This window comes from Alosa sapidissima, chromosome 14 (genome assembly GCF_018492685.1).
Source record: "Alosa sapidissima isolate fAloSap1 chromosome 14, fAloSap1.pri, whole genome shotgun sequence".
NCBI classification, from domain to species: Eukaryota; Metazoa; Chordata; class Actinopteri; order Clupeiformes; family Clupeidae; genus Alosa; species Alosa sapidissima.
In genome coordinates this window covers 17,428,799-17,443,703 of record NC_055970.1, presented here as the reverse complement: position 1 = coordinate 17,443,703, position 14,905 = coordinate 17,428,799, and the positions used below count along the sequence as shown (strand labels likewise).

General features: G+C 41.2%; 1 protein-coding gene across 1 annotated transcript in view; it reads right to left on the bottom strand.

The window, feature by feature from the left end:
* Positions 1 to 7,850, bottom strand: part of luzp2 (leucine zipper protein 2) — an 83,172-nt gene extending 75,322 nt beyond the window's left edge. Inside the window, exon 1 of the mRNA XM_042060786.1 lies at positions 7,488 to 7,850. Within this exon, the coding sequence (XP_041916720.1) occupies positions 7,488 to 7,549 (62 nt within the window). The 5' untranslated portion in view covers positions 7,550 to 7,850. The remainder of the gene's footprint in view (positions 1 to 7,487) is intronic.
* Positions 7,851 to 14,905: the final 7,055 nt, after the last annotated feature.

The window sequence follows — 14,905 nt, the reverse complement described above, 5'->3', positions numbered from 1 at the left end:
ACAGTTCACATGGACCCCAGAAAAGCAGTTATAACCTTAGCGAGGTCAAAGTCAACCATCGGTCCTTTTCCATCACTTCAACTAGAAGAGTCGCCCAAGCCTCGCATGAAAGGAGAGAAGCCTTGCAGGCTGTGATGGCTTTGTTTTCATGGTCTGGGTGAGAGACTTTTTTTAATGTGTATTATTTATGAATTTCGCCTTTGTTCATGCCCAACCCAATTTCTTCTCACTCTCTTTAATCTCGCTAATCAGTGGTGAGCTACGCCTGTGAGCATTTCGCCTCCTACCATGGGGGACCAATTAAGGCCCATTAGAGAGGGAACAAGACAACGGCTGGCGAAGGCATGTGCAGAAATTGTGAATAAAAGACACGATCACAATTTAGATAGCAATATGAGATGAAGTGCTCAGGAACTAGTCAGATACCGAGAGTTATACAACGATGCAATCTCATATTTACTGTCACGGTCAGTGTTAACACTGTTGATAGTACAGTATGGAAACATACCACAGCAATACATTTATCACATCTAATGGCTACTGTTAACAGACAGTAAACTCTAATTAAACCTCTCAAGATATTTAATAAATGTCATTAGATACATTAGTAAAGCCTCTCATGGCTACTGTTATCGCTTCATTCGTTTCCATGGTGTTCTGAAGTCATGGCATACTAATGGTTAATGGTAATGTGTGCTTTGTGACACCAGTCGCCAAGTTAGATTTTCCCATGACGTGGCCTCCCTTTGGGCTCCATCAGGTTGTGTTTTTGTAAGCCAGACACAAGTGGCTGTACGTGACTCTAATATTGTGGGACTTGCTCACTCACAGTAAAACACTGCATCGTCCTTCCAAAGAAGTGCCACGTCATTGTCAATGTCATTAAGTGTCACCCTCAATTTAGAAAAAAAGCCACTTTGGTACCAAGAGGCCCAGATTGAGGCTGATGGCTTGATTGATGGCAGAATAAAAATAACTAACGGCTAGGCCATGTATTCACATGCCCCTCCGGCCTCTAACCCCTCCTCCTGCAGCTCCCCCCACCCCAACCCCCGGACACACACACACACAGATGCACATTGAAACACACACATTCACAGACACGTTCCGGTTGCCAGGATTGCAGAGAAAAAGGTCTTTGAGTGACAGGCAGCAGATTTTCTCTTGAGGGAAATTCAAGGTTATTTTCATAAAACATAAACTGCCAATAAGACAAAGGAACAATAGGTCAATACAAATCCTGATTGTGGGGTAAGCTCTTAACAATTTCCTTAGACAAAGGCGAAATGCAACCGTTCTGTTGTTTTCCAAAATAATTTCCTGCATCCTCTATAAAGAAATGTCGTAAATGAACTCAGTGTGAAGTATGTGATGGATCAAGTAATAAAAACAACCATTTTCATCACTCTCCAGTGAAGATAATACTGAATGCATCCTTCGGAGCCATAATATGCTGTTATGTAAATATATTGTCTGTGTTGTTCTGCTTGGTGCTTTGGAAATGTGGTCTTATTTCACCTGTAAAGAATGCATTGTGGAGGCAAATAGAAACATGCAAATATATGGCCTAATGGCGTAATGCCTATATGTACACAGAAGATAGTGTGCTGGAGATTTGTGGCATTTCCTGCAGGCCTAGAAATGAAGCTCAAGCCTAGACTAAAGATTAAGTTCATGTCTAGACTTGATTAAGTACAGTGGTTCCCTACATGCTAGTTGTGATTCTGTGCACATGATTCTGTGCACATTGTGTGCCACATGTCTGGTTTGTAGGCTACCTAATGGACTCCAGGCTACCAGCAGGGCAGCTGGTTAAAGCAACTCATTGACAAAGGCGGCTGGCGGAGGAGGTCATGAATTTTGCAGACAGTACAACAGTGTGGCCATAAACGAAAGCACAACTCATCGTAATTCATCGACTCCCACCTCAAACGAGAAACCACAAATGGCGGAGGAAGGAAAACACTGAACACCACGCGAGTGTAAAACAGCATTGACTGGCTGACTGGCTCCATGCAGTGCTGGTGCGATGGTCTGCCCAGGGGCCACGGAGAGGACCGCCTGAGAGCCGATCTCTGCAGGGGATGCTCAAGACGTGATGACAGAGGGAACGTTTTTTTGCGGCGCATAACCGGTCCCTTGACGAAAGTGAATCAGCATTAGCATGGCACAGGATTCCTGAGCACTGCTGCCAATCAAGTTCAGCCATCTGCGAATGGATTACTTCTGCTCGGAAGTATTCTCTCATGTCATAATTCCAGAGGAACATCTTCCAGGAATGGGGTTTTGCGGCCGAGGTGGGAAAGGCTTTTGCTTTTTTGGAGAGCTACTCTATTCCCACATCTCAGTCCAGTTGAGCATATGAGGACAGAGATCCAAAAACCAGCCAATTTCACACAGCCATTGGAACGAGAAGAGCTGCTATCATCATAGCCCAGTGTCCGTGTAAGGACTTCATTCACCTAGTGGAGTCCACCATATGACTCTCCATACGACCCTCTGTGAGTTTCATTCAGTCTATATGTGGCAATGCAGCCTGATCCAGGTTTTTCATTTGTTGCCACTGGTATGGTATGTCACATTATGTGAATGAATGGAGACTTTTCTATCTCGTTTCAAAGGGTTGGGTTAAATCGTTTTTGGTCATCTGTGATCTAATGTTTTGTGTGGTTGATATGGCACCTTTCTCGTGGCTGCTTGATTCACTGAACTCTGATGACATAAGAAGTACATACCTGAAAAGAATGAAAAGTTACCCTGCACCTTGACAACACAGTCACACAAATGGTTTCACACGGATCTTGAATCCATTTCACACAGTGGTTTCCAAGGGTTTAACATTGAGGGTAGGAAGAAAAGGAAAAACTTGAGTTCCTTTTTAACCGATTTCCTTTCACTCAGTGGAAGCCCATTTGATGTGTGGCACCAACGTTCCCTCTGAAAGAGCATTCCTCAAATCCCTTTCAACCACTCAGATCCCCTGTGTTCCTTTACCACTTTTCAGTAGTAGTCCCTGTGGGATATTTATTTATTTGGGCCTTTAAAAACCTATTACGCCATTCATTATTCTCTGGGCAGCAAACAGAACACAATCCCACACAACCCCTATAATGTATATTGATCTGCCTTTATGGTCCCTGCTATAATATCAGGTTGTCTGTTCTGCATGATTCCCGCTCATATTTCAGCATCATCAACAGAACGAAAATGAAAAATGGAGGTGGTTCCAAGCGTACAGTTCAATTTCCCAAACCAATGCAAGGAGCCCTGTGGGATGCAATCATCAATGAGGAATACGGGACCATTAGCATGGGATATTAAATTTACTGTTAGGACTAATGCAAGTATTGGCATTTTCCTGATGTGGCCATGAATTATCATTGTCATCAGCACAAATTATAACATCTTTTTATTATATTCATATAATATGAATAACCCAAGGTTCTGTTGATTGTGATCCCTTTTGGTGGTTGTCAGGTTGTCTGTGGCGCTATAGTACACTGATTACAATGTGCCCTGTGAATTTCAATTATATCAACTTCAGGGTAGGAAAGACTAGAGGACAGAGGCATAGGGGAAATTTGGCAGGAAGAGGGCTTTGAAATTACCTTGGTGTGTTAAAATATATTCGTTATGTAAGTAAATGTTTCTGTTCAACTTTCATAATGTCAAGGGATTTTATTGCTGGTAGATTTTTCATTTGGCTGACTGAACCATGCTTATAGTGGCCTGTCACAGGCTCAGTTATATTCATAGGCCCACATACAGTCCAAAATGTAAAGCATACATATTTCACTGTTGTCAAAACAAACAGTGTGCAGTCATTTTAAAAAGCTCAATAAAACAATATTTTTGCATTTCTTTACAGTTTTTGCAAGTAAACAAATTGTCCTTTCAACTTATAATACTCTAAAACAGTGTTTCTCAAACCTTTTCAGACCAAGGCCACTTAACCAATAAAAAAAAACTGACGGACCACTTAGCTAAAAAAAAAAAGAGTAGACCTACTTCAACAATATATTTACACAATAGGCCTACTCAGTGAACCACCTTGCTTATTGTCTTAGCGAGTTGCTTATTGTGTCAGAGGATTTATATGATTTAAACTGGCGTACATAGGCAGTGTTACAGAACTGTTTGGATTTACATACAGGTTGTTTCAATATTGCAAACAACTCATCTATATTATATTTACCATGTCTGCTCGCGGACCACTTAGGATAGCTTGCGGACCACCAGTGGTCCCCGGACCACACTTTGAGAAACACTGCTCTAAAACATCAAAGTAAAAAAAAAAAACACATTTAGAAATCTATTACAAACATTTATGGTGAGACACCGTATATTCTACCTGTAATGAAAGGTTCACTGCAGGCATAGCTATACAACCACACCAGATGTCTGTCTTTTACAGCACTGGGACATCAATGGCTCTGTCAGAAGGGCGGTTTGCTATTTTCCCTTCACTTGATCCCCTGGAGATTCGCTTGCCCAAGTCGCACTTTGGAGAGCAGGTGAGCTTTAGTGAGAGAAATCACCTCCAAGCACCACTTGTGAAAGGATCGCAGACAGTAGTCAGGCTCTTTGCTCTCTGGAGGGTTAATTCCCCCTCCTTGGCCAGGCATCCTCTCTGTGCTCGCATATCTGGCTTAGACTGCTAACTTCGGCATCAGGGGAAATAAACATGCCAAATGGGGCACCTTTGCTTCAGACTAATCATAGGCTGTAAGCAGGGTACCATTAGCAGAATATACATTTGAACAGAGCAGCACCTATCTGGGTTAAGCTTTGAAAACGGCACACGGAAAGTCTGCAGAAAGTACACATGAGTGTGATGAAGTTAATTGTTTCAATTGTGTCAATATTTCCCTGTAGGTGTTTTAGAACTGTTGCATTTTCATGCCAGTATGTGACTAAATGGTTAGTGTTAAGGTTTGTGTGTGAAACGAATGGGGACGATCCTAACAACTACAACACAGAGGCAGGCGCTCATATGTTAGTTAGCCTCTGGTTGGCTTAGCCATCCTATTATAGGAGGGTTCATTTAAAGTTGACCAAATGACATATTTCAGTATTTCACCGTGAAGCACTGCTCCCAAATCATTATTCACACAAAGGCTAAATTGAATACCTTATCATATTTCGGAGGCTTCAGTGAATAGACTTAACCAAGAATTTCCAAGCTATTAAAATATGAGACTCTGTGTCAGTGAGTGATGGCCTGAAATGACAGACATTACCACCAACACAGAGGCAAGCCCATATCCCCCTATAATAAGACACCATCATTCTGAGCAGTGTATTTACATTTCATGTAAATAATCTGTGTTTGCAGTCATGCTTCACATTTTCACTCATACATATTCAGAAGATGTCAGCGCCGGTTTGCCAGAACTTTCTGAGACCATGCTGACACATAAAGCCATAGTCTGCCAGCTGTAGTTGTCAAGTATAAAATATCAAAATGTATTTATGTGGCACTAACAAGTGCATCCAAAAGCCAAAGGTCAACCTTAAACTTAAGCACTGAAGCGTGTGCTTAAGTGCCCATACAGTACTTCAATTGCTCCATGAACTTTCTGATACTTGTGTATTGTAAACAGCGTACACATAACACTGATAGATTGATTGGACTCGCAATTAAAACAGGTTCCATCTTCTTAAGTAATTCATCATTCACCCAAAGCCAAGCTAAAGAACCAGATTGCTTATTACACAGTGACGAAAAGTGAAACTTCTAGAATAGGTACAGTGTCAAGGTGATGAGACACATCCTGTCTGTCATTCACACACATCACTTTGGTCAGTGGCTGTCTGCGAGAATCACGTTAACTCAGCTTTAATGACCGTGTCAGATGGCCAGATGTATATAGACTAGCAATTGAAACAGCTCATTTTCGCTTGGTTTTTATAGGAGAGTAATATACTGCCTGCTTTAATTACTGTGGAGCAGGTGTTATTTTTACAGTACTGTTTCTGGTTTGCGAACCACCTAAATGAGATGCAAATGATGGAAAAATCTATAAAGTTCAGATGACTTAACAAATAAAAAACAATATATGGGTTCATTTGTAAATCAGGAGCTAGTCCACTTAGTTGTCATGTTTATGACTGTGTGTGTGTTTGTTTGTTTGTTTGTTTGTTTGTGCGCACATGGGTGTGTACATGTAAATACAGCCCTATTGTGTTTTCCTTTGTCTTAGCTCTGTTTATGTTCTTTAGTAAAATCAAAATTATTGTTTAGGGTCACACCACATTAAACAAAGCCATCTGTTTATCAGAGAGACAATGATCAAAACATTTCCTCAACCTTCTTGCTGAAGAAAAAAGGGATCCATGGGGATACTAATAAACAAACAAGCCTGACTCTACTGTCAGAGACTTCCCTGTGAAGATATTTTAGACACCTTCACATATTCCAACACAAATGGACCAAATCTTTATCTAAAACCTAAAAGCACCTACCTAACTGCAATATAATTCAAACTGCACACCAGTGTTCCTGAGTCCCGTCTCTGCTTGCTGATTGTTCATTCCATTAGTTATCCTCAGATTTGCAAACATGTGCATATGTGAGTGTGGATGAGACCGAGGGAGCAGGTGTGAGCTGGGTGGGTGGGATGGTGGGAGGGTGGCTTTGTTTGGTGTGCATCCAAGCTGCTTCCTCTGCATGGAATTACCATTGAGAAGAATATCTCTGCGTAGAGGAGATATGCAAGGCAATAACTTTAGCAAACTAGATATGTAAGATTTCTCATGGCCTGTAACCTCCTGGAAAAAGAAAAGAAAAGAAAAATCTGCGATCTGTGAAAGTGATTACCACTGGAATGATGTTTTGTAAAGCAGAAAGTGGTGAGATCAATGGTTTAATTAATCATTAATCCTGAATACTCCCTCTGCTGTGCATGACTCCTCCTGTTTTTCACCTTCTTTTCTCATCCTCAGAATTCTTCTGCAGCATTATTCTACACAGACACACACACACAGACACACATGCACTCTTCCTCTCTCTTTCTCTCCCTCACAATCTCAGACACACACAAACCTCACCTCCAACATTGCCACAGTTACCCCAAAACACTAACTGATTAAAAACTTGCACGCATGATTTCCACGGACATTTTCTGAGCTCCCATTCAGTCAAAGCCACTGGAACATTTCCGTCAATTTATCACCTTGACTGAACAAGGGACACCCCTTCAGTGAAGCAACACGGAGCGCAGACACAGGAGTACGGTGAGAGGAAAGTTGAGAGGATAAGCCTCTTTTCTTCTTTCTTTTCTTGTCTTTCTCTCTCAATCTCTCTCAATGACAGCAAGCCCGGAACACACAGATATCTACCGGAGACAGCAGCTAAACCAGCCAACAGGACTGAACACAGACACAGATTCATATCAGACATTAGCCAAGGAAGGCGCCCGTACCGGCTTATCCTTAAAAGAGAGACTATAAGCACAGAGAAATCACTGCGTCTTTCTCTTCCTTACCTGGTGTTGAGGCTAAAAACGGGACAGAGAAGAAGCAGGCAAACAGCTTGGACGAATTTCATAGCTTTGTGTTGCTCTCGGTGCTCTCCGCGTCTCTCTCTCTCTCTCTCTCTCTCTTAGCCCTCTCGACTGCACGCTTCTCCTCTCTCTGGCTGTTGGCTCGCTCTCTCGCCTTGCTCAGTCGCTCTCTCTCACTAGCGCACACGCACGCCCCCGAAGACACGCGCGCGCTCACACACACTCTCACTCTTTCTCTCTTTCTTTCTCTCTCTCTCTCACACTCTCCCTCTCTCTCTGTCTTGCTCGCGGTGGCGGACAGATGCAACACAGTGAGCTGCGCGAGAGGGAGGTTCTTTGGCTTTAAATAACAGGCCAGGAGACGGACAGACTTATTAATGGGCAGAAACAGGAGGGGCAGAGATCCAAGGAGAGGAGCGGTGGATGATTTGAGATGGCGATGTGATGTCAGCACCAATTCAGCCACTGGCTCTCTCAGGGCTTTTTCCCCTGCCTCTCTTCCTCGCTTTTCCTTGTGTTGTGTGATGAATTTCTGGTAATGCATTCTCCCATGATATCAATCAGGCAGCGTTATTACCAGCAGCAGGGGTACAGGGGAGGCGATTATCTGGCCACACGTAAACCAGGGTCACTCTGGCAAGAAAATGGTAAATGATTGACTCTGCCCTGCGATTATGCTTTGATGGGGGGGTTCATTAGGGTGTCATTTTTGCCTGCGTTGTCCATCAAAGTAATTGATGTCATATATTTCTCCTTACTCTTCTATATTGTTTGAAAAGAAGGGGCAAGGATTTTGATGATAAATACTACCCATCGCTCAGTCCTTATTTCCCCACTTTGTCTCTGTCTCTACTGCTGTAATATATGTCTCCCTTTCTCTGCCCATCGGGTTACACATGCTGATCTGTTTGTCTGTGTAATTTAATGGAAAAGCAGTACTTTTTGTTTGGTTAAAAAAAACAGACCTCAATACGCTATGAAGCAGTACTTGGCAAATGGTGAGGGGATTTCGCTCAGGTTGAGGTCACATAATAAAAAGCATGATAAATGATTTCCATTACAGCTTTAATGGAGTTTGGAGTCTATTGTCCCATAGTGTTACTCCTACGCCTCATTCTCCATGGCTTTTCCCTGTCTCATTTTTGCCTAATTAGGAGACCTGCAGGAGGTAAGGAGGCGCACACCGTAACCCATATCAAGTGCTCTCGGCCATAACCTACAGGAGGATCCGAGAAAGTGTCCTCAGCGGACCCTGATGATCTGTCTTAATCATCACTTCAAATCAGCCAGAAAACGGCCCGCGTTACCGCAGGGAAGAGTGACAGGAAACCTGTCACATGTCAGGTTATTTAACTTTGTGAGACGGACTGGTGAGCCATCACAAGCGCATTAGGGAGAGAAGCATGTGTGACGGATCCTCTTTTAATCCTACGTAGTTTAGAGAAGCCTCAAAGGTTGAGCTAACAAATGCACCAACAGGATTTATGTAGTGGGGGTAATCGATCATTTTGGTGAGGGAATACCATGCATGGGCGGATTATGAACTTTCGGGCCCCTGGGCACAGATGTATTAAGGGCCCCCCACTTATGGTCGTATATGTGGGAGGGGAGGTTTGGGGGTCATCCCCAGAACATTTTTAATTTGTTTGATGTGATTTTCTGTATTCTGGTGCATTTTGGGGATGGCCAATACTAAATTCAATCAGATTCATAGCCTACATCCTGATGTGTTGATATTGAGGCAATGATTCCATGCAAAGGCTTGGGCTTCAGGGCCCCCTGACCCCGTGCAGTAATCCATCCCTGATACCATGCATTTGACATGTATGAGTGAGAAAGTTGAAGATGAAAACCTTTATTGATTAGAATGAATTGGCAAAAATTCCACATCTGAAAATGTGACTTATGTTGGATCATGACTCCACAAGAACTAATTTAGAGAGTTTTTGCTCTGGAACAACATGTACGCGTTTCTGTCTCTTTCAATGTACTGGTTCAATGGTTAGGCCAACGGGTCAAGCTGTTGGACTTGCTCTATTTCAACAGATAGGCTTCTATAGTCTTTGAGGTTTTGCTGGCCATATGATGTAATCAATGTCCAGAGAGAGGGAGAGGGAGATCACACATCCACAGTTCATTTTACAGCTATCCTTCATGTAGAAAAGAATCAATTGTTCCACAATCCATCACCTATGGCCACTGTGCTCTTTACCCCAAATCTGTATTTCCGTCACTGAACGGGTAGGGCAGTAGCAGGTTAATACCAAGGTGCTGAGTTCAATGTGTAAATCGCTTCAGATAAACATGCTTGCTAAATGACTGCGTGTGAATGTAACTGTGCCCAGATAAGCTTTCCTAATCCTATTTGATCCCTGTCTGGGCTTTTTTTCAGCTGCAACAAGTTTGCATGAGAGACTGGACTTACCCAATTCACACCACCAGCTAGCTGAAGTGCTCTGTGGTCTAACTCCGCTGTGCATCAAACTGTGGAGGAAGGATGAAGGGCAGATCAGATTTCAGCCACTAAAACAGAGACTTAAATAACTCTGAAAAAGAGCTAGATTTTAATTTCTGCTAAGACACCAGCAGACCAACAAAGGTAATAAGATGGCCTATTAAATCAACATTAGGCTTCGCATCAAACAACTTGCATATGCATGTGGCCAATTATTGGTAAGGAGTTTAATCAGATTAATAGGACCCCAAGGCCATCAGGAAAAAAGTCAAGTGTTTAATTATTAAGCTAGAACTTTGATTCGCTTTTTCTGCAGCCCATTTGCTGTGTCTTGGAAGAGAGCAATCTCCCGACACTCTAATGGATTGTCGATGAACGTGTATTTGGACAGACATAGCCTAGTATTTGTACTTGAATTACAACATGAATGAGAGCATCTTGTACAGAGAGAAAGCTTAATATATGACAGTGGACATGGTGCCAGGTTGATACCGAAGGGAAAAATATTGTGCAATTTGTTTGTCACCAAGGGTAGTTTAATGTTATCCTTACAGGCTCAAACATGACTCCAGCACTCTGTGACAAGAGTACACAATCCAGGGGAAATCTTGTTTAGATTTTGACTGAGAGAGCTGACAAGTCGGTGGCTTTTCTCCTGAAATCCATGTACAGTTCGACAAATAATACCTTCGCCTTTGCTGTTCACTCTTTGTATCGACTCCGTTGAGCTTCTCTCTCACGAGGCAATGGATTGATTGAGAATGCACCAACAAAGCCAAGACATTGTTTTTCACACATGTTTAAGCTAAGGTCAAGGTCATTAATTTATATAGCCCCTTTTAGACAACAGATGTTGAACCAAATTGCTCAAAGCCTTCATGTTTTTCTTTATAATATGCATATTGTCATATATGTTTTTGTGAAACTAGTTTACTGTTGTTAATACTGCCCTCAGAATAATTCAATGTGTACTGTAGGATGTATCCTATGATGCCATGGTTACTGAATAGTCATTTGGATATCTAAGACTTTATCTTCAAATTGATCTTGTTTTGACATGCCTGAAATACTAATGTGTTGTTACTTTAGCACATCATCAGTTGGCATGCAGTTTTATTGACAGATACTCTTGAAAATGGCTACCATTGTCCAGATTATAGATTTCAAGGATCAAAGATTTTACTAAATGTGTTTGAAGGTTGTCTCATTTTGCAGAAATATCAGGAATTGGAGTCAAACATCATGTGACTAGGGTACATTGAAATGCTGTTGAGGGAGACGCATGTATAATTAGTTACACAAAAGGACTTAATTTACTTGACATCAAATCATGAATAATATTTATTTGGTTTGCTTGCCTACATTACTTAAAAGGAGATATCTGTAAAAAATATATTAAGGAAGTTAAGGCCATATTTTTCACATGCTGTGTAACACAGATACCCACAGAAATCGTATACCCACAGAAATCTTTGTTGTAATGATATGAGTTTGTGTGGATAATGGCACGGTGAGATACTGGAATGACCCTATTCTACACCACGTGTTAAAAGAAGAACCACTCATGTAAAGAACCATTATAGCGTAGGTTCAAAAAATCTCTTTCATTCTATTTCTATGAAGTTCATGGCCAAAGAATTAAATAGAACTGTACAAATGTTATCTTAGTAGAGAAATTGCAAGGTTAAAATAATTATTCTCTGGGGTTTCTGGTGTTAAGACTACTGTACATGCCATGTTGGTGTCAATGTCAAAAATCTGTACATGGTATTGAACAACTCTAGATGGTGTTATGAGAAGATTAGCAATTTCTATCACATCTGAGTCATAAGCTGTAAAATATGTTGTACAGTAATTTTCCACTTGCCCTTTTTTTGTTTCTATCTTCTCTTCTCCAGTTGGCTTGCCTAGTGTCAGCAAGAAAATACCATAAACTTTGAGAAGTGACAAGCAACTTGCACAGCACTATTTGACACTACAGGCTTTTTGGTCAAAGGCTCCTGACCTTTCCTTTTGAAATGACCTTTCTTTTGTAAAAATGTCAGACTTGAGTCTACCAGGTCAAAAGCTCTGACAAGAATTGGATACGATGCTGACCCTGCAAGGGGAAAAACATGCTTGAAAAGCAAAAATATGGATGAAAGCCCCCTTGGGTAACAGATGAAAAACGTACTTCAAACAGCATGAAACCTATTCAAGTTGAGTTCTTAACGTCATTAAAATTCAGATGGCAGAAATTGAATTACAGTAATGAAAAATGTTCACCTTTGCAATACATTATCCTGTGTAAATACATTATAACAATTATATATGATCTTACATGCTCACAGGGGTGACAAAGAGGTGTTATATTAGGCTTTCACATTTTACATGCATTAATTTCCAGGCTACAGTATATCAAATAACATCAGCTGGAGTTGTCGGTAATTATGTACAATATCCTCTCCCACACAGAGCCTGTTTATTAGACTTGGAACACTTGTGTATTTATATAGATCCAAATCAGACACTTTATGGTTCTATGGCGAATTCATCCTCTGCTTTCCACCACAATTCAGCCGATAATTAACCGATTATCCATTACCAGTAATGAAAATATTACAGATTGGTTGAATAAATGCCAAGATTAGAAATGATGGTACCTCTGGACATATAAATCATGGCATTACACAAAATGAAGCCTCCCTCCTGCTCGCAAGTGCATGACCTCCCTCTCTAATATGGATGGCATGGCTGTGCGATTGAGCCTAAGGCTGCAGGTCCAACCAATAGCATGTCTGTGGGTGAAGTGGAGGACCAGGACTGGGCCTCTTCCTCTCTCTGCAATTACTCACGCTCTTCTCACAACCCTCGAAGGAAGAGAGGAGACAGTGGCCATTAGTTCTACAGGAGAAAACAAGGACTATAAATTTAGCTATGTATGCCAATGGGAGGCCTCTTGCTCACAACCAAGCCATGAATATGTTTCCTGCATAGAGATGAGTTCCATGAAGGCATCATTTCAGTAAAGCACACTAAGCATACTGTATGTTACTGGCCTCAAGCCTAGGGGAATATACCATGAAATCTGAAAGGATAATTTGTGAAAATATTTTGTATTTTCAGCTTTATTAGTTTATCAAGACAATTGCATCATTCATTTTATTCAATTTTCTTATCAAAAAAAGATGTGTATAATTTAATCACTTTAACTCCAAGGCTGCCAATTCATAATGTAAAAAGGAAAGTCAAATGCTTAGGGCAGCTCTAACAGGTTTAAGCATCCAGTACAGACATTAATCTGGTGAGTCTGAAAAGGTGTGCAATCCCGTGACCTTTCCATGTGTCCTTCGAGATGCGCCCTTTTAATATCTCACTGAAATCACTGCATTAGCACTGCAGTGAGGAAAGAGCAAGGAGGACCAAGTGTCCCTGACGTGTCTTGTGTTTGGGCGCCTCAGAGCTCTTACAAGATTAAAGCATCAGAGTCATTAATTCAAAACAATAAACACGTTAAAAAATAATTCCTATTAACTATAGATTTCCATGTGAGCGAAAGTCTGGTAAGCTGCAGAGACGTTCATCACCAACCACAGGCACAAGTCACTGACCTTGGAGACCTTTCGATTGGAGGATGGGGGATTAGGTGGTTTCAGAAAATATCACCTCCGAATCATGCAGTAGAGTGCCAGGACCCACTGCGCAATCTCTGAGACGATCCGCCATCTGTGGGCAGTTAAGAGGTCCTCAAACAACACCGAGGTCGTCACTGCCATGTCCTGATTCAAGGTCAAGCCGAGATTGAGGCTAAACTAAAGCACTTAAGCCACACAAACACTCTGCACTAGTGGCAAAATGGTGCCATGACCAGAGGCCATCCCACAGCTCATCACTTCCTCATGACACCAAGCTATTTGCATGTTTTCCGTTCTTGAATTGATTTATTATTCTGAAGATGGTAGTTTAGACCTGAGACCTGACAAAAAGACTCATAATTGTGCCCTATGCAACTCTAGCCACAAACAGACAGGGAATTTCATCAATTAACCCATTTAAGCCCAATTTTTCAGCCCAGACATGCAAATATTTAAATCATGTGTTATTATCAACCCTTTGAAGTAATCAATAATTATTTTATTTTTTTTAATTTAGAAAAGTAGATGAAAAAGTGAGTTTACTCAATTAAAGGTTGCTCAAATTGCTTTTTTGTTAAAATAAAGGTATTCTGACAGGACTTTCCTGTCAAACTGATATGAACACTGAGACCAATGGCAATAATAAATATGAAAAATTGTAAACATTGTTTATTTACCAGGAGCTTCGGCTCGTTAAAATAGAACCCTGAATGTGTATGTCTGTACGTGCGTGCGTGTCTGCATGTAGAGTTAGTGTATATGGTCTGTGTGTGTGTATCTGCATGGGGTGTGAGAGTTGTGAGTGTATACAAGGGCGTAGGTTTGGTCTCAGCTTTGGTGGGGACATATCCCCAACTCCTGTTGTCACAATACCAACATTATTGTTTCAATAACAATACTAAGAATCTCGAATCGATACTTTTGCGATTTTTAAAAATTTGATTTGGTTTGTGTGATTTGTGAGATCATTCACATCAGTGGCAATCATAGAATTTGATTGACCCTCCACACACACACACACACACACATACACACCCATAGAAAGTGCTGGTTGTCATCAGTATTGGGCAAGTTACTTCAAAATCGTAATGTATTATGTATTACTCATTACTGTCATTTCAAAGTAATCTGTATCTGAATTGTAAGGCATTACACGACTATTGTATTCCTTTTAAGTTACTTTTACCAAAATATCTAGAAATATGGATTTGGAATTCTAAATGCAGTTTATTATGCTCAATGCAGCTCATTGCACTTCTAATGGAGGGCGAACATAATGACTGAGCTAGGCTTAAGGCTAACAACAGTAGAATGCAATAGGCGCAGTGATG